Here is a 21,540-nt window from a genome sequence, read left to right as displayed (position 1 = left end):
TATCCAGCTTATCTCTCACTCAGTCCTAAGCTGAATCACTTTTTTTCTTAAACAATTCTTTATTTAACAATTAGAACTACACACACGAAAGAAGTCTGTGGCGGAGCTAGTGCTTCACTGTGTGAACTTCGTTTCCTGATTGACGATGCAGCGCCAACTGCCGAGACGTAATGTGTCTTTCGTCGTGAATGACATCAGCTCGTTACAATATGTCAGGTGTGACAGCCGTGGATGATCTCTCCGATCGCTGCAAATCGTGAAGCTTCGCCGAACCACTTTCTGATGACCTCCGTGCCCAGCGACAAACTGTACTTCTGTCGACAGCAGATGCTCCGTAGACTTTGCACAAGCGTTTGTCAATATTCCCCACAGTTTCTGTCTTTGCAGTGAGAAATTCAATGACGGCACGTTGTTGCTTGTACCCTACATCAGCTACAGACGCCATTCTGAAACTGTCCTGCACCTACGCTATCTGTCTGAAGTGACGGAAACGTGGCGCGCTCTCTCAGGAGGCTTCAGATAATACGTACGTAACGTTTCGCATTTGTAGCATTGTTTTCGGCCGAGAAAAAAAAATGCGGTCCATTATTTTCTGGGCAACCGCCCAACAATAATATATGACGACCTTAGGACGCGGGAGATTGCTGCGTTGCAAACGACGCAAGCGCCAAGAGAAGCAGCGCCATAGTATAGTATAGTTCGCAAACTTACGTTTAGGGGGGAGCGCGCAGTTTATGAAGTAAAGCCACCACGGCCGCATTAACCCTTTCGCTGCTACAGAGACGTGCTCCCCGAATTCCGCGCTGTGCGCGATTTTGTCATAACTGCACTGCTCGCCTGTGCCGACACACGGTGTTCAGACTGCTTTGACGCACTTATCATTCGATTTCACAAAAACTATTTGGACCAAAAATTTGATTTTTACACATCATCTTGACTGATACCTTCCCCCCATAAATGACAATTTTGTTTCGATGTTCAACGCAGTTATTGTGCAGAATTAAATGTAGTAAACCATTGTACGAAATTTTGAAGAGTTTGCAGTGGTAAATGTCCATAGCGTATACTTTCCTTATGGTCGATTTTAGTTGCCACAATGTTGAGAATGAAATGTGGACAAGATACCCGAATTTCGTATAAAACTTACTGTTTAACAATATCTCATTTAATTTAAGTACCAGATAGGTGTGGTATGCAATATCAGAAATATTCCGTCTTTCGCGACTGTAATAAAAGTTTTATTTATACCAGAGTCATTTCGCTTTTTTCCAAAAAGTTGTGATTAAAACAAAATTGGCGAAGTACACAAAACTGAATTGTGGACGTAATAAAATATAGAAACTAAAATATATTGTCAATGATGCGCAGTGCGTAAAAAATTTGTGTTTGTCACAACGGACAGCAAATACTTGCCAAAACATAGATCAGTTGACGAAAACATTGAATATGATGATGTTGCCAAAGCAGCGTACATAGAATTGAGTCAGTCAAGTAGCTCGGCAACGTACGAGCCGAAATTTTGCTCTAAATAATACTTTTAATACTATCGCAAAGAATATATCTGAATATGATTAGTAAAACAGCGACTGCGGAAGAGAAGATATACAAACAAAACAGATAACATGAAAAAAGTATGTGTGCCTTTTCATTGTTTTTAATTGCTGTGAAAAGAAATATTGGAGGACAAAATTAGAAAAACCGAAAACTTATGATTATAATGAAGAGACAAAGAACTATAAATTTCAAAAACATTCAAACGAATAAAATTCATGATGTAAGACACTTCGATATTGTTTTTAAATAAAGAAAATATTAAGTACTGAAAACTCAGAATCTATCGCTTAGCAGCCAAGCACCTTAACCATTACGCTAACGCAGTTCGTCTTTCTAACAGTCACCTTGAGAGGACTCTAAAAGATCACGCCAAATACAAACACTGTTGGTATGACTATGAATTATTCACGTTTCGTCGAAGTACAATAGGAAATAAACAATAACCGTTGTTCTTTATTGCGAAAAAGCTGTTCGTGAGAATGATACAAACACCTTTCCTTGCTATCGCCGGAATTAGGAGCCTTATTGCTTGTTTGGTTTAATTAATAGAATATGAAGCAATTGGTATAAATAATGCTTTTTCCAAACTTTCTATAAAAGAAAGTCTGCTATCAAGACATTGCTTTTGTTCAATTACTTTATGACTGAAGGTTTCTAAATCTGAAGCCACTCGTCCGTGCTCTGCACTGCAATCGAGCTCTGACAACGTCGTTCTCTGTTCATTGGCTGACTTTTGTGACGTCAGATGCGCAGAACGAACCTAAACTCGGCCGCCGTCGTAAATGACGCGCACTTTAGTATCTTAATACGATTTTTCTAGAATGTAAGTACCTCTGCATTCACTGAGTATTTTTTGCAGCCTAGTAGCTGCAATATCTATGTGACTCATCGGATAGAGAATCACATACTTTCACACATTCAACAGTGAAAGCGTTGATTTTCGTCTATCTGTCCTACACACAAATTGACGCATTTACGTACATAGGTAGCACTGTGGCATAGGTGAGCATAGCAATAGTCTCTCTCGCTGACTGACTACACAAGAAGATAAATATCAGTAATTCAAGTTTTATGCAACTTCATCGATTTGCCTGAAGGACAAACGGATGTCAAGTCAAAACTACGATTCAGTGTGAATTAGCATAAGCTTAAAGTTAAATGAAACGATATTTTGTCCACTGACATTTTCTAAACACTGCCGTCTAAGAATTTTTGAACATTCATATAAATTATTTGATGGACATGCTTTCCTCAGGAAAATGTAACTGATCATTGATGTCACCACCCATTATGTTACACAGTAATATATCTCGACGTCAGGGGCAATGTAACACTTTAGTATGATTTTTCTAGAATGTAAATTCGTCGGCATTCAATGATTATTCTTTGTGGCCTTGTAGCTGCTATAACTTTTGTGTTACGTTTTTGGTTCAATTTCGTTCATCATTTGTTAAATTGGATAACACAGAGAAGAATCTTTTTCCTGTAACACTGTTAGGCATTTGGATTCGAAGTAGTAGAGAAGAAGTATGACTGTTCTGCATTTATGAATTTATTAGCTTTCTATGGCGTTTCAGCAGACACTTGCAATTTCGTTTTTGCGTTGTGTAGCTGGAGTCAGCCCAGACAAATAGTGCTCATCGCATCTTTCATGCATCGTCCAGTGTCATTGGAAAGCGTCGGTTTGCTTCCCGTTACAAGCAAAATCATTTTTAAAGCGGAATTTTACAGGGCTCTTTCGACAGAGCGGTCTCAGACTCGTCTAGTGCGATATTCGTGTTATCGGTCTGTATTAAGAGGGACAGTGAAACACTAAGAATAAACAGCAATCCAGCAGAGACTCAGATAACGCTGCAAATCTGGCAGCAGCAGTCAGCGTGGGCCAGGGCTGCACAATCGATACTGGGATACTAGTTATTCTTCGAGTTTTACTGTTCCTGTTAATAGATATCAACAAAACGAGTATCGGACTAGACTAACGCGGAACCGCTTTATCGAATGGACACCTAAAATTCCGCTTTAAAATCATTTTATTTACAACGGGAAACAAACCGGCGCTTTCCATTGACATTGGACGTTGGATGAAAGACATGATGGGCACTAACTGTTTGGGATGACTCCATGTACACAATGCAAAAATGAAATTGTAAATACCGGGTGATCAAAAATTCAGTATGAATTTGAAAACTGAATAAACCACGGAATAATGTAGATAGAGAGGTAAAAATTGACACACATGCTTGGAATGACATGGGGTTTTATTAGAACAAAAAAAAAACAAAGTTCACAAAATGTCCGACAGATGGCGCTGGACAGCAAAACTTCAGTGACTGCACGTGACAATTGTGTATAAAAGGAGCTATAGTAGAGAGAATCAGATGCGCCAGCAGTCGCAGCAGGTTGACGTTACCCGAAAAGGCGCTTTTAGTGAAGCTATATTATCAGAATGGGGAATGTGCTAGTTCAGCGTTATCATATCGCCATAGGAAGGGGATTCGAACGGGTCCGTTGACAAATGCAGCTGTAGCGAGAAAGATTTCGAAGTTCGAAGCCACGGGTTGTTTAGACGATAGACCCCGTAGTGGCCGACCGAGCGCAAGGCGTAATTCTGCCGAGACAGTTCAAGAAGAAATGGAGACTGTAGCTGGTTTGTCTATGAACGGGGAAGACTGCGCTCGTGCAGTCGCACGTCGCACCGGCATTCCATACACTACTGTTTGGTTGGCACTGAGGCGTACCCTCCGATGCTATCCGTACAAAATCCATCGGCATCATGAACTGTTACCTGGCGATTTAGTGAAGCGGAGGGCATTTGCGGTGGGTGTTTCAAAAGATGGCGAAAGATGATTGGTTGAGTAACGTGTTGTGGACCGACGATGCTCATTTCACGCTCCGAGGTCCTGTCAACGCCCACAACTGCAGAATTTGGGCTACCGAAAATCCTAGAACTGTTGTGGAAACTCCATTGCACGACGAGAAAGTCACGGTATGGGTTGGATTTACCACATCTACCGTTATCGGGCCTTTTTTCTTCGAGGAAATGCGTGATTGTGGTTCTGTAGCTGCTACCGTGACGTGTGAGAGGTACGCCGATATGTTACAGAATCCCATCATCCCCAGCCTAGCTGATAAACACCTCCTGGAACGTACGATGTTTATGCAGGATGGCGCTCCACTCCATATTGTTAGACGCGTGAAAGATCTCTTACGCGCGCCGTTTGGTGGTGATCGTGTGCTCAGCCGCCACTTTCGTCATGCTTGGCGTCCCAGGTCCCCAGACCTCAGTCCGTGCGATTATTGGCTCTGGGGTTGCCTAAAGTCGCAAGTGTATCGTGATCGACCGACATCTCTAGGGATGCTGAAAGACAACATCCGACGCCAATGCCTCACCATAACTCCGGACATGCTTTTACAGTGCTGCTCGCAACATTATTCCTCGACTACAGCTATTGTTGAGGAATGATGGTGGACATATTGAGCATTTGCTGTAAAGAACATCTTTGCTTTGTCTTACTTTGTTATGCTAATTATTGCTATTCTGATCAGATGAAGCGCCATCCGTCGGACATTTTTTGAACTTTTGTATTTTTTTGGTTCTAATAAAACCCCATGCCATTCCAAGCATGTGGGTCAATTTGTACCTCTCTTTTTACATTATTCCGTGATTTATTCAGTTTTCAAATTTATACTGACTTATTGATCACCCGGTTTATCCTCCCAGAACAAAATTAGTGCAACCTTTCCGAGGTTCCATTTCAGTCAAGATTTATTGTTGCAACAGTGAACATGGAGTACATGAAATGATTACCTTTACAGATCATAGCACAAGCGGTTCTGATGTACCAGCTATCGACCCTTGCTGAAACACCCACACTAGTACGTGGTGCAGCCTCCACAGGCGACAATGCAGGCGCTGTCTCTGGCATCCAGTCGACCCCACAGATGGCGAATACTGTCCTGGGATACGTTATGCCACGCCTGAACGAGCTGTTCACGCAGTTCTGTAGGAGTTGTTAGCTGACGAGTCACTTCCCGTCCCGTCATATCAAAAACGTACTCAATTGGTGACAAGTTCGGACCTCGTGTTGGCCAGGGAAGTTGCTGCACGTCTTGCGGAGCACATTGAGTTCCACGGACAGTGTGTGGGCGGGCATAATCCCATAGGAACAACACATCTTCCTCTTGCGAGAAGAAGTCTAACAATAGCCTGTACGTATTGAGCACTGGTTAACATCTCCTCCAGAAACACCAAAGGTCAACGAGAGACTTAAATTATCGTACTGGGGTGGGGCCAGTGTGTATTGGAGGAACGCGCTCTGCGAGACAGCGCTTTCCAGGTCTACATAATAAGCGCAAACGACCATCACTTGTGTGCCGGTAGTACCTGCTTTCATCTGTAAGACCATGGCGTGCCATTCCATCTTCCAAGTGATCCCATGACGGCATCGGTAGAGCCGTGCTCGTCTGTGCTGTAGCGTCAATGGGAGATTGGCTAGAGTTCGGCATGCCCATAGTCCTATTGGAAACAACTTGTTCGCAACAGTTCGTGTTGACACGTCTGGGCTTACAAGCCTTCTTATCTGTGCTGTGGTATCTGTATGATCTGCCATTGCTGCTCTTATAATTCGACGATCCTGGCGGGCGTCTGTGCTGCATGGACGTCTAGAAACTCTTTCACGGTTGTGAGAATGTTCACGTGATCAATGATATCAGCGCCGTCGCACAAGTGACGCAGCACGTCCAGCTTCTGTGACAGTTCTGCGAAAGGGCCACAATCTGACCCTTTCGAACTCCCTCAGCTGCACAAGCTGCGGTGTAGACGCGAATGGAGCAGTGATCCGAAAACGTAGACTAAATTTCTTTATTCCACGTCTATGATCACAAATATTGTAATTTCTCAGACTACTGGTTTCGGTCAGCAATGACCATCTTCAGATCTGCAGCAGATCCCAAATACAACTAGTGGATGTCTACAGCTTTTTTAAAATTTAAAAACAGGGTCATGAAGAAAAGTATTACTGACATACATGCGAAAATTACGTGCTTTAAATATGACGAGGCATACCGGTTTTATAATATACTGGAGCCATGATGGCAGCGTCAAATGCTAAACACACTAAAGTCATCTTGTTAACAGTGCTACTGCACAAAACAAACTGCCGTACAGTAGCCATCGACATGTTTGTGTGCAAGCTCGCCAGATGCCGCTACTGTAGGCATACACATATTATTCTATGATATAATTATACGATACAAGATAAAAAGAAGAATAAAATCGGTAAAGTCAGTAGTAGGCTTACCAGGTGTAAAAACATTACAGTAATAAAATTCAAGAAATTAAGACAACAAAAGCTAGATTGTTAAAAAGGAATGAGGTTGGTGACAACTATGATATGATCTAGTGGCGACTTTTAGATGAAAATATAAAGGCATAAATAATAACCAGCTTAAGGAGTACACAGAATAATATAAAAATCACAGAACAAATAGCTGTAGTATCCTCTAGCTGCATTTGTGTATTCCAGAAGATCTGAAGATGGTAATTGCTGAGCGAAACCTGTAGTCTGAAGACCAGCAATATTTGTGTTCATAGACGTGAAATAAAGAAATTTATTCTTGCTCAGTTGGCTGTAGGAAGCACAACTGCGTCTCGTAGCATGGGTGGCTACTTGCTTCAAACGTCTGCACCAAACTGAGACTTCTGGCTGAGAACATTCCCTGTTAACGAGTAGATACAGATGGTGCTCCAGTAGCTATCCCACAATACCATCTGTTGAAACGATTATCAGTACATCAGCTATCCAGCAGGTGGTAAACGCCGTCACCGGATCAAAATCGACCTCGTCTCTCCAGGTGTACTATATATAGTGTGATTATTGGGGGACTTAATATATGCTAACGTCAGCGTGTTAGTTCTTTTCTTCACTTTATCTGTCTACCTGCGAGTACGTCACAAAATTTACTACCCGATGTTTTCTGCACAGTTATAACTACACCGCGACATGGACTATGGCTATCAGCACTAACTAACGATTTTGCGGCCACACGTTCACACTGCAATACTTGACCTGCTGCCCAGGGACAAATAAACGTTGATGGATTACTTGTGCTATGTTTCCTTGGAAGTACTAACTAATGAAAACAAATCACTCACAATAGCTATAATTATTAGTCTGAAAATGAAGTATATACACGCATCAAAAACGTTTTGCATGTCAACAATGCACCAAGATAAAGGCATTGTTGGAGGAGAGAAGAATAAAACCGAGATAAATGCATATTATAATTCCACTAAAGGTGGAATTGATACCATTTATCAAATGGCGCGTATGTACACCTGCAAGAGGGGAACAAAGAGATGGCCTCTATCTGTATTTTACTCTCTCATCGACATTTGCGCTATCAATGCAACCACCATATTCATTCAGCAACATCCAAGATGGAATGAAAAGAAACACAACAAACGGAAACTTGATCTTCTGCATGCTGGGATGGAACTAGTGAAATTGCAGGTAGAAGAAAGAAGTGCCAATGCAAGAGGGTTATCTAACCAAATTGTTCAATCAACGGAGACTATTCTACAAAAGAAAATCAAAGAAGTGACAACAGAAGCACGTCAGCCTCCTGCAGAGAAAGGTCGGTGCCATATTTGTGTAAGAGAAGCTTAAACAAAGAAGCAGAAGTACAACAATCTAAGTAAACCAAAACAGTATTGTGGACAGTGTCAAACATGTGTGTAACACACATTCAGAAGAAATTTTGAAGTGTGTCTCTTGCCTTGAAGTTGAGGATTCAGAGTAGTATATTGTATATGAACACATCTGTCTTTTGTATTGTAATATGTCAATTTTTTATTCACTGAATCCAATATTTATAACAATTAACAACATTTATAAACCGATGCCTTTGTTAAAATACATAAACCATTTTGAAAGTTGTAATTTTTCGTCAGTAAACTTATTTAATACCTGTGGGCTCGCCGAACCACCTTCCCCCCCCCCCCTCCCTTTGGCATCCAAGTTAGAAAAAAAGGCTTCAGCGTCCTAGGGTTACGTTACCTACTGTTATTGACATTGATTGAATCAACAAGTTTACTCTTAAACAGCCACAATTTATTTTGTTTCCATTACGGGTTTCATGATCAGGTGAATTCATATGTTGCGTTTGCGACTTAGGGTATCCTGTGACGTTGTCTGGTAGCAGAAGACAAAAGCGAAACACAGTACGTGGCTCATAATTTTGTGGAGGTCTTTGATTGAAAAGTTGAACAGAAATATAAATGTAAAAGTAAAAATACTTTCAGTGGTCACAGGGTTCCTTCCTTTCACGTTACATCACACCCAACATTACACGCATTTTGTAAACACTAAAGTAAGCAAAAGTGTGTATGATATTGGACGTGATGTAGTACGACAGAAAACCTGTGACCACTGGAGTTATTTTTACGTTTAAATTCATATTCTTGTTCAACTTTGGAATCAAAGACCTTCACAAAACTATGAGCCTTGTAATGAAATAGTGTTTTGTTTCTAACTTCTGCTAGATACTGTCACAGGTTGCCTCAAAGTAATAAACGCAACACATACATCCACACGATGAAGGTTGAAACACATGAAGAAAAAAAGGTGGCTGGTAAGAGTAAACTTGTTGTTTCAAACGGTAATTGCCTGCGTTTCCTCACTGGAATTTCTGTAGCAGCGTTAGTCTTTTTTTGCCTTTTACTGGTTAGACGACAAAGTGACGCAGCTCAAACTGATAACGCGCTTTGCGAATGCGGAAACATTTCTTCACGTATGGGCTCGCAGTTTCATTATCTGCTCGCGTGGTGTCTGGTGCAAGACAATTCCAATAGTTTACGATACTGTGGTTTATTATCAGCCTGTCCTATTATAAAGAACACTGTTTACCAAAGGGATCCACAAACAAAGTGCGATCAGAAATCAGGTACCAGAGGAGTGTTATAAACTTTCACTGAACTTGCAATTCGATGGGAGAAAGGGGGAGGGGGGGGGGCAGTAGGCTCGAACTGAGATTGCTTATATCGAACTGAGTTTTTATAGTTTATCCTATTCGATGAATGTCAGACTTTGCTACCATTCTCCTAACGAGCAAACATCAACTCGACATATTTTAACGAGAAAAAGCACACATGCAAGACAAAAAAAAAAAAAAAAAAAAAAAAAAAAAAAAGGTTTTGCTTATGAATCTCACTTGGAGTATTTATCACTCCTCGCAGCATGTTTTAAAACGGACTTGTTTTTCGCTCGTTTATAGCAGAGACTGCAGCCGCAAGACTCTCGGTTGGAATTTTACCATTGTTGATTTTCCGGTTTCCAGGGACCCCTTTCGTTGCATTTTGTTCTTTGCACCTTGCTTCACTTTTGTAAATTGTGACACAAGTTTTCCTTGTAGAAATTACGCTGTGTGAAGATTTGCAACATTGAAATTCAATAAACGCAGACGTCACAAAAGAATAAACTGTAGGAATGTCATTTATGCGGTATATTTACACAACGATTGCTGATGCCGTGTAAAAAAAGTGAAGTATGTCTGGTAAACAACTCTTTTAAACTACATTACGCTAAATACATAAAACCAGAAACCACATAGTACCGTAATAGATACAACACACCTACTGCGGAAGATGGCTAGCAAATTAAACATGTCTCGCTTCAGGTGATGTTTGAATCCGCCGCAAACGTTGTTGTGTTGTTTTGACTCAGTAGTTCGATTAATGAAGACTAGAATGTGGTAATCAAAACATATGACATAAATCAATATTCAGATGCTGAATTAAGTCAGTGTGTATTTCCCCATCTGGTTAAGTCGTCTAATAACAAGTATGTAATAAAAGCTTCTAGGTGACAACTGGTGCCTACGTGGACAAAAGAATTCAAAGCGTCGTGATTTATTTGCAGTCACAAATAAAAATGAAATGTGTCTATTGTGCCTAGGTGGACTTCAGACTCCTGCTCCGTCCAATCTGTCACAGACGCTACATTTCTAATGTTACGTTTGCAGCGGAGAAAAATTAAGAGGGTCGCAGTTTATGATTTTCGAATTTCGTACTTTAACCACACGCAAAACCAAATTTCCGGTTTCAATCATTACTAGGGGAAATCTGTAAATGAGTTGAATTGCATTCACTGGCTTGAAGTGTACAGAATCAATTAGAACGAAATAAATTAAATGCTATGACGGGAAATACGAGGGTTGTCCGATAATTAGAGAGAGATTGGTGTAGGGAAAAAACTGTATTTTTACAAAAGGACTTTCTACTTATCAACATAATCCCCAGCAATATTACTACACTTGTCCCAAATATCAACTACTTTAAGTCTGATGTAAAGAAATTTTTGTCTTATTGTCTGAGCTACTTTACCACAAATCGTTTGACCTTCTCGTTGTTGCTGAAGTATATTCCACGTAATGACTCCTGGAGTGAACGAAAGAAATGAAAATCCGAGGTAGCCGAATCTGAACCGTAGGGAAGATGAGGTAGTATCTCCCAACACATTTTCAGTGGTTTCTTGGGTCTACTGGGTGACGTGAGGGTGATTTAGGTTACTTTTTATGGTTTTCTTAGATAACTCGAAACCTGCGGCTCCTAGTGAAAATGTAAACTATACACATCAAAAAAGTTTTGCATCACTTCCGTTCCGAGCGTTCCGGAACCTGTACAGAAAATTGGAATAGGGATCAACATAATCACTTCCACCCTTTTTATTGATCTTGAAAACCACTCATTGCACGTTGTACCACCATACAGCGATTCCTTCGGAGGTGGTGTTCCAGATTTCTGTGCACACCGGTACCTCTAATACCCAGTAGCACGTCCTCTTGCATTGATGCATGCCTGTATTCGTCGCGGCATACTATCCACAAGTTCGTCAAGCCACTGTTGGTCCAGATTGTCCCACTCATCAACGACGATTCGGCGCACATCCCTCAGGGTGGTTGGTGGGTCACGTCGTCCATAAAGAGCCCTTTTCAACCTATTCCAGGCTTGTTCGGTATGATTCATGTCTGTAGAACATGCTAGCCACTCTAGTCGAGACATGTCGTTATCCTGAAGGAAGTCATTCACAAGATGTGCATGATGGGGGCGCGAACTGTCGTCCATGAAGATGAATGCCTCGCCAATATGCTGCCGATATCGGTTGGAGGATGGCATTCAGGTACCGTACAGCAGTTACGGCGCCTTCCGTGACCAACAGCGGCGTACGTCGGCCCCACATATGCCACCCCAAAACATCAGGGAACCTCCAACTTAATCCATTCGCTGAAAAATGTGTCTAAGGTGTTCAGCTTGACTGGGTTGCCTCCAAACCCATCTCAGACGATTTTCTGGTTTAAGGAACGTGTGTCACTCATCGGCATGTCGTTGGGCCCATCTGTGCCACGCTGCATGGTGTCGTGGTTCCAAAGATGGACCTCGCCATTGACGTCGGATGTGAAGTTGTGCATCATGCAGCCTATTGCGCACAGTTTGAGTCGTAACACGACGTCCTGCGGCTGCACGAAAAGTGTTATTCAACATGGTGGCGTTGCTGTCAGGGTTCCTCCGAGCCATAACCCGTAGGTAGCGGTCATCCACTGCAGTAGTAGTCGTTGGGCGGCCTGAGCGAGGCATGTCATGGACAGTTCCTGTCTCTCTGTATCTCCTCCACGTCCGAACACCATCGCTTTGGTTCACTCTGAGATGCCTGGACACTTTCCTTGTTGAGAGCCCTTCCTGTCAGAAAGTAACAATGAGGACGCGATCGAACCGCGTTATTGACCGTCTCGGCATGGTTGAACTACAGACAACAGGAGCTGTGTACCTCCTTCCTGGTGGAATGACGAACTGATCCGCTGTCGGATCTCTCCGTCTAATAGGCGCTGGTCATGCACGGTTGTTTACATATTTGGGCGCGTTTAGTGACATCTCTGAACGGTCAAATGGCCTGTGTCTCTGATACAATATCCACAGTCAGCGTCTATCTTCAGGTTTTCTGGGAACCGGGGCGATACAAAACTTTTATTGATGTATGACATTAAATTTCCTACAAAAAAGATTGTATTCATTATTTCTCTAGAACCAGTAGTCTCCGTGGTGCAGGGGTCATTCTGTACAGTAGCGGTAGCGTTATCCCAGAAAAGGCGACTTCCTCCCTGATGAGAGCTGTTCATTTTTCAGTTTACAGGCAGACTATATACCTTCATAGCATTTCCAATCCAGGTCTCTTGTGTGAGCACACAAAATAACTTCACCGAGCATTGTCCTGCAAAATGATGGTCAGGTCCTGCAGAAAGTGTCATCACTTCTAAGCTGGTCGTAGGTTGTATTCCAAAAATGAACAGTAAAGAGACTGAAGTGATGACACTTGTAGGAACTGACCATTTTGCAGGACAATTCTCAAGCACGTACAGTGCAAGCTATTACTGATTTGTTTGACTTATGGGTCTCCTTAGTGCTATACCACCTACTGCACTACCCTAACAAGCCGTCGTGAGTTCAACTCAATTTCTAAACTGAAGGAAACTTCACGGCATTCGCTCCAGAACTGCTACAAATTCGTCGGGCAATAGATCACGCCGCTCGAACTATCAACACAAATGGCACTTCTAAGAGTATCCTACGACTTCCACATCACTGGCAACAGGTTATACACAATGCTGCTGACTACTTTGAAGGTCAGTAAAAGTTTGAAACGTGTATCTATTTTTCCCGAACTGTAAATAAACAGTTTCCACTACTAAAGTTCCAACCTTGTATAAGATGATCATAAAGACGAACCAAGAATAATGAAATGTAGTTGAACTGAATTAGTGTATGCTAAGGGAATTAGTTTAGGAAACGAGACACTTAAAATAGTAGGTGCGTTTTGCGGTTGGGCAGGAAAATAACTCAGGATGGCCGAATTAGAGAACATACAAAATGTAGACGGGCAATGGCAAGAAAAGTATTTCTGAAGAAGTAAATTTCTTAACATCGAATATAGATTTAAGTGTTAGGAAGTCTTATGAAGGTATTTGTATGGAGTGTTGCAATGTATGGAAGTGCAACGTGGACGATAAACAGGTTAGATAAAAAGAGTAGAAGCTTTTGAAATGTGTTGGTACGGCATAATGCTGAGGATTAGAAGGGTAGATCACGTAAATAATAAGAAAGTACTGAACAGAATTGGGGAGACAAGAGATTTGTGACAACTTGACCAAAAGAAGGGACCGGTTGATAGGACACATTCTGAGGTATCAAGGAATCACCAATTTAGTGTTTACTATTTGAGGGAAGTGAGTGAGTGTGTGTGTGTGGGGGGGGGGGGAGGGGAGGGGGTAAAAATTGTAGCGGGAGGCCAAAAGAACGATACAGTAAGCAGATTCAGAAAGATGTAGGTTGCAGTAGTTACTCGAAAACGAACAGGCTCGCACAGGATAGATTAGCATTGAGAGCTGCATCAAACCAGTCTTCGGACTCAAGACCACAAAAAAACAACAACAACATTATAGACAACGGCTGATAAATGTTTAATTTTTAGGTGAGATGTTGTCAGTGCCTGATGCAGTAGTGGGGGAAATGGATTTGATTGGTAAATATGGTACCTTGCTACTGTCTATCGCTCACAGCGTATTGTAAAACTGTAATAGTGTTGTGGTCACTTGGTGATGAATTAATGACCAGAAAGTTACTTTACTTCCACCATTAAATCTTGCTGGTACCTGAGTGGAAACAGTTATCCAAAATATACAACATACCTGTGTGAACATATGCAATAGAAATGATTATGTTTGAGTCTAGAGCGTTAATCCTCTAATGTATTGGTTGACCTAGGTTGATATATTTGGAGTTCCATAACACGTCTACTCACTGCGTCGCCAGTGATTCGTAAGAATGGCTGCGAAAGGGTCAGCATAACTTCTTGAAACACCCTGTAGTTGCTTCTTGTGACGTAGTGGGCAAGAGTAAGTGGGGAATCGCCTGCTCGCTCTTCAGTTTGCCGACCTATGAACCTATGAAGGAGCAAGTATATGATCATAATCCGGAGACTAACAGTATATTCCCTTACCTACCCTCCACCGCCCCCCACCCCTCCTCTAGCTTGTTACACCCACAGAAGACAATTTATCCCTTAACACCGCGCTACTGCAGTTACATGTGGTACACATCTAATATTTGTTCTGAATCCATTTAATTTAGTAACAAACGTTAATTTTATACCATTAAAACACTTTTTAATAATCTGCGAGTCTTCCGTCCCCTGAAGCACAGAAACTCTTAGCTTTAGAAAAAAAAAATCGAAATTTTTCGTAGGAAATTTAATGCAGTTCAATCGGGAAACATTTTCGCTAGAACCCGTAGTTTTCAAGTTAGTCAAGAAAAACACAGAAAAGGACTTCTGACTCCCGTGCCCCCTTTCCCCACCTCCCACGTTTGCACTGCAAAGGGGAGGAATTATAGTACGTTGTTCATGACACTCCCTCCTACTACTAAACAAAACTTTGCGACTACACAAACTTTTAGTCCTAATTTTCCTCTGTTGACTGGACTATTAGCGATGGCGAAGCCGCTGCGCAGCTTGGCCTATGTCTCAATTAAGGCTTTCATGAGCTAGCGACTCATGTTTGCGTGTTACTGATAGTAACCGAAATCGCTGAGGGTGGCTGGGTCACGATTGTTGTTGTTGTCTTCAGTCCAGAGACTGGTTTGAAGCAGCTCTCCATGCTACTCTATCCTGTGCAAGCTTCTTCATCTCCCAGTACTTACTACAACCTACGTCCTTCTGAATCTGCTTAGTGTATTCATCTCTTGGTCTCCCTCTACGATTTTTACCCTCCACGCTGCCCTCCAATGCTAAATTTGTGATCCCTTGATGCCTCAAAACATCTCCTACCAACCGATCCCTTCTTCTAGTCAAGTTGTGCCACAAATTTCTCTTCTCCCCAATTCTATTCAATACCTCATTAGTTATGTGATCTACCCATCTAATCTTCAGCATTCGTCTGTAGCACCACATTTCGAAAGCTTCTCTTCTCTTCTTGTCCAAACTGGTTATCGTTCATGTTTCACTTCCATACATGGCTACACTCCATACAAATACTTTCAGAAACGACTTCCTAACACTTAAATCTATACTCAATGTTAACAAATTTCTTTTCTTCAGAAACGCTTTCCTTGCCATTGCCAGTCTACATTTTATATCCTCTCTACTTCGTCCATCATCAGTTATTTTCCTCCTCAAATAGCAAAACTCCTATACTAATTTAAGTGTCTCATTTCCTAATATAATTCCCTCAGCATCACCCGATTTAATTCGACTACATTCCATTATCCTCGTTTTGCTTTTGTTGATGTTCATCTTATATTCTCCTTTCAAGACACTGTCCATTCCGTTCAACTGTTCTTCCAAGTCCTTTGCTGTCTCTGACAGAATTACAATGTCTTCGGCGAACCTCAAAGTTTTTATTTCTTCTCCATGGATTTTAATACCTACTCCGAATTTTTCTTTTGTTTCCTTTACTGCTTGCTCAATATACAGATTGAATAACATCGGGGAGAGGCAACAAACCTGTCTCAGTCCCTTTCCAACCACTGCTTCCCTTTCATGCCCCTAGACTCATAACTGCCATCTGGTTCCTACGATAACTAACGTGAAATGCTCCTACATTTGCGAGTCGTGAGAAAACGTGCAAGACCCGCGCCGCAGGTCTGTGTGAAGACAGGCACAGTGTAGACTGGGGAAGAGCTTTCTGCTATGTACTGTTTCAAGAAACGACCATGCTTCCAAGTAAATGTTTCTTTTGTTCTGACTGATCCATCGATCGAAACGCATCCCTAACTAAAGTAGCTATTTTTCCCGTATTTAACTGTCACGGAAAGAGCATATTCCGTGATTGTGACTTTCGAAGACTGCAAGCAGGTAGGTCTCGCTAGATCCCAGCCCTCCAGTCAGTGCGACGATATGCAGTGCGTTTGATAGGAGGACCATTAGCACGCTATTTGGAAGTCAGCAAAATGGTGTGGTTAGGTGTTTTACTCGGTGTAATGCACAGGACGAAACACGCCAAGCTGCAATCAGTGATGATTTGAAAGAGATGACAATATTTGAGAGAGGTTTCTCACAGGATATATGGGAATAATACCACTGGGGGAACAGATTTGATGGAGGTATGTGCCATGTACTCCCATTGGGAAATGTGTAGCGGTACACTAGCTGACCAAAAGCATATGAACTAACAGTCGACATTAATATAGAGTATGGCCACCTTTGGCCTTTATGACGGCTTCATCACTGCTTACGACACATTTAGTGAGGTGTCTGTCTGTTGATGAATGGAAGCCCATTCTTTCTCTAGGGCTAAAACCAGTAGAAGGTAGTGACACTGGGGTGTGGAGCTCATCTGAAATATGTGCGATTGGGTTCATATTGGGACTCTGGGCAGTCCAGCCGAATTCAGCAGTGTTACTGTCCACAAACCTTAACTTTCGCCTTACACATGGTGCTTCATGGCAGTGTGCATTGCCATGCTGATGCAAATCTTCGTCACCTAGGCCTAACTGTTCCTCTACTGTATGCAATACACAGTGCTGTAAAATGTATTCATACCCTTCTGCATGTAGCGTTTTCAGAAGCGCAATAAAAGGACCAAATCCCAACCACGAGAAACATCTGAACACCGTAATACCACTTGGTTCGTATTTAAGTGTTGGCTCAACACAAGATCACAGGTAAAGTGCTCCAGGCATTTCCCAAACCAAAACCATTCCATCGGATTCCCATAAAGTGTAGCATGATTAATCACTGCAAATCCTTTGTTTCTAGTCATCCACTGTCCAGGAGTGACACTCCTTACTCCATCTCAAACGTCGCTAAGCATTGATTACAGAAATGTGTGCCTTACACTGAAGTGAAAAAGTCGTGGGATACCTCCCAATAACGCGCCGCACTTTATTTTTCCTGGCGGAGTCTGTAACTCGACTTAGCATGGACTCAACATGTCGTTGGAACCCCCCGGAGGAATAGAGGGCCATGCTATAGCCGTCCACAATTGCAAAAGTGCTGCTGGTGCTGGTTATTTTGTACTAAGTTTCCTATCGCTTATGTCCCATAAATGTCCTATGGGGTTCCCGTTGGGCGATGTAGGTGGCCAAATCATTCTCTCGAATTGTCAGAATTCTTCAAACCAATCGCGGATAACTGGCCAGGTGACACGGCGCATTGTCATCCATAAAAATTCCATAATTGTTTGGGAATTCTAAGTCCATAAATATCGGCAAATGATCTCCAAGTAGCTGAACATAACAATTTATAGTCAATGATCGGTTTAGATGTACCAGCAGATACAGTCCATTCCATATAAATACATTCCACACCATTATGGAGCCACCACCACCTTGCACAATGTCTTACTGACGATTTATGTCCATAGCTTAGTGGGGTCTGCGCCACACTCTAACCGTACCATCGGCTCTTAACAAGTGATACTAGCACTCATCTGACCAGGTCACGGTTTTACAGTGGTCTAGTGTCCAACCGATACGCTGACGAGCCTTGGAGAGGTGCAGCAGGCGATGTCGTGCTGTTAGCAAAGGCACTCAGTTGTTCGTCTGCTGCCATAGCCCATTGGCGCCAAACTTCGCCGCACTGTCCTACCAGCTACCCAGCTACATTCGTCGTACGCCCCACGTTGATTTCTGCTCTTGTTTCACGCACTTTTACTTGTCTGTTAGCACTGACAACTCCAAGCAAACGCCGCTGCTCTCAGTCGTTAATTGAAAGCCGTCGTCCATTGCGTTGACCGTGGTGAGACGTAATGCCTAAAGTGTGGTATTCTCGGCACACTCTTGACATTGTGGATCTCGGAATACTGAATTCCGTAACGATTTCCGAAAAGGAATGTCCCAGCTGCAATTACTAATCCGCGGTCAGAGCCTCTTGATTCCCGTCGTGCGCCTATGATCACGCTGAAAACCTTTTCACATGTCCTCAGTGTGTGAGGAGCTACTGGAACATTGTTTACTTTTCTTTTCAACTCACTACGAATAGTCATTGTGCTAGCTAGATTGCTGTTAACACTTTGGAACTCAAGAGTCATTCCCTCAGTTGATTTTATATTATTTTTACAATCACCCTCAGCAAAGAACAATAGTCCGTGTCCATCAGTACTTTAAGTCTATGTGGTATTTGTTTAGCTTTGGTTGCTCCTTCGCGTTTCCACTTCAACAGTCGACGTCGAAATGGTTGAAATGTCCCTGATGGATTTGTTACTCAAATGATATCACACAACTCAGCCACGTTCGAAGTCACCTAGCTCTTATGACTGACCCATCCTACTGTCACTGCTTTTCTGCTGACAACACGGTACTCCGCGACTCCTTTTATACTGGTGGGTCCTGCCTCTAGTGACATCTAGTGCTCAATTCTACAGTGCATAGGGGTGTCCGGATACTTCTGATCAGATAGTGTACATTTGTCTGATGGCGCAATTTTGAAATGGAGAAGGTCAGACTGATTCTTCAGAATGTTTGTGGGAAAATGTTATTGATAGGAATGTTTGGGTCGAACTGGGAGCTGTGATGGAATAACATGATGGTTATGCCGCATGTTGGTGGAAGCAGGGAATCTTGGTTCGAGTCCCAGTACGACAAAAATTTTCATTTCGCTATTTGCAGAGCCATGATTACTCTTCACTCTGTATTGGTCTGACTGGTTATAGGAAAACTTTATAAAATAAGCTTGTTACTTCTCAAACAATGGTCAATCAAAAATCTGCCACGATATGATAATGGGTCACTGTCAGTAAGCATGGGTTCACTAATGCTAGTGTCGTCATTGTTACCACTTTTGCACGATGATAACTGAGAGTTAGAAATTAACGGGCTTAATAAGGAAACGTGCTTCGATATCACAGTGTCACTGGAGAACAAATTCCATCGGCTCTATTTTATATCTTTGTCAGTGTAACTGGATGAGTAGCTTCTAATGCGATTATCAGATGCAGTTGCAGGAAAAAGTCTTTCGGATGGTGACGTGATTCCTTATCTAGTTGATGTTATCACACAGTGTTACCACGATAACTTAATCAAGAATGATGTGATCTTTTACAATTCATTTTTGCTTGGTTTCGAACATCTAAATATTAGCGATGTCCGAAATCATTCTTCGCGACGATTGCTTAATTTTTGCGCGGGAAGGAAAGAATAGTTTTGCGAGGAGGTCGTTAGAGACAGAGCACAATGTCTCGATGGGTACGGAAATCATCCGTGCTGTTTCATAGGAACCATCCTATCACCTCAAGTGATTTAAACGAATCAGAGAAACTAATCTCGGCCTACTAGACGATGATTTGAACTGCCGTCTTCACCTCACTCGCTAATTTTTGCTCGAAACCTACTCTAATATTCTACTTCTGTGATACAGACATTATTGTACGTACACGTTGGGTAACTGAAGCATTTTCTTCAACGTGGAAAAGATGTACACAGGCAATCGAAAAACACCTGGGTACAGACGGATGTGACTGAATGGAAAGAGGTACAGATGTAAGTGTTTTGACAACCAAGTACGAGTCAAACAAAAAGCGCACATTCCATGCACACTTGAATCACGTTTACTGCAAAAACGATAACACACGTTAGCGTAAAAGCAACCATTGTTCAACTTCCGTTCGTAGATGCAACGAGGGGAAGATTTAATACACCGTAAACGTACCCTCTGCCATCCATTCTGCAATGGTCTGTAGTATTTACGAGACGTAGAGGTAGATAGAAGGTGTCAATGTTAAAAAGTTTGCATGTGCCAAATACAATTCACAAATAGTGCGCATCTTACATGAATGACGAAACGAAGTGAGACAGCATATAAGGCGGCGCCACCTACCGGAGAAGGCTGCGGCGTACTGGAGACGCCGGGAGCCCCTGGGCGCTTGCCGCTTCTGCTGCTGCTCCATGCTGCCGCGCCGGCGCCCGCTGCGCGACTGGGAAATCCTCGCCGCGGACGGCCTTCAGTGACATCGGCGGCTCGTTATCGCCTGCCAGAGCTCGCCGGTCATCGCGCAGCTGAACACGAGCGCACCGCGGGGGATATTGCCGAATGGCTAAGCGGACGCGAACGGTTGTGCAACAGTATGAAACATCGCTTCCGCTCACTCGCCTCACTCCTGTGGACACAACACCCACATACTTTTTATGGAATCATTGGCTTTACAAACAGCAGTTTGGAGCATACTTAAATATAATACAATACCGCTGGGCTGAATAATTCAAACAATATTGAAAGAAACTTCCTGCCAGATTAAAACTGCGTGCCGGACCGAGACTTGAACTCGGGGCCTTTGCCTTTCGCGGGCTAGGCAATATCCTTTCTTCCAGGAGTGCTGGTTCTCCAAATTTCTGTGAAGTTTGTAAGGTAGGAGACGATGTACTGCAGAACTGAAGCTGTGAGGGGGGGGGGGGGGGGGATCGTGAGTCTTGCTTGCGTAGCTCAGGTAGTAGAGCACTTGCCCGCAAAAGGCAAAGATCCCGAGTTCGAGTCTCAGTCTGGCACACATTTTTAATCTGTTTGGAAGTTTCATATCAGCGCAAACTCCGCTGCAGAGTGAAAATCACATTCTAGAATATTGAAAGAATAGAAGATTTTAGTGACTGGGGAGAAATCACAAAGGGAGTCCCACAGGGTTGAATTTTCGGTCCATTTCTATTCCATATACAGAGTGAATCACCTAAACTTTGCACAGCAAATATTGCGGAAATGGAAAATGCTATTGACGTTTGGTTTTCACCGAATGGGTTGGTAGTCAGCGGCTCGTATTGTTAGGTAATAAACAGACTGTAATATTACATAGAAAGCGTATTTTTGTGGAAACGCATACTTTTTAAATGGAACAATGCCTGCAGACTTTAGCAAACTGAAAGTAGGGTAAATTAGAATGCCAGTGGTGTTTGTTGCATAAATCTCGTGCGAGATGTTTACGAGATATCGTATTTTTAAAAGTTGTGACGCCGAC

The 21,540-nt window shown here is 42.5% G+C and overlaps 1 protein-coding gene across 1 annotated transcript in view; it reads right to left on the bottom strand.

Annotated features, from left to right (window-relative positions):
* LOC126259863 (facilitated trehalose transporter Tret1-like) overlaps window positions 1–20,517 on the bottom strand; it is an 88,627-nt gene extending 68,110 nt beyond the window's left edge. Inside the window, exon 1 of the mRNA XM_049956921.1 lies at window positions 20,415–20,517. Coding sequence (XP_049812878.1) covers window positions 20,415–20,484 — 70 coding nt within the window. The 5' untranslated portion in view covers window positions 20,485–20,517. The remainder of the gene's footprint in view (window positions 1–20,414) is intronic.
* Between the last annotated feature and the right edge of the window lie 1,023 nt (window positions 20,518–21,540).

The sequence above is a fragment of the Schistocerca nitens genome, chromosome 5, assembly GCF_023898315.1.
Source record: "Schistocerca nitens isolate TAMUIC-IGC-003100 chromosome 5, iqSchNite1.1, whole genome shotgun sequence".
Classification (NCBI taxonomy): domain Eukaryota; kingdom Metazoa; phylum Arthropoda; class Insecta; order Orthoptera; family Acrididae; genus Schistocerca; species Schistocerca nitens.
Note: the sequence above shows the minus strand (reverse complement) of the source record. Positions and strands in the feature narration are given on the sequence as shown.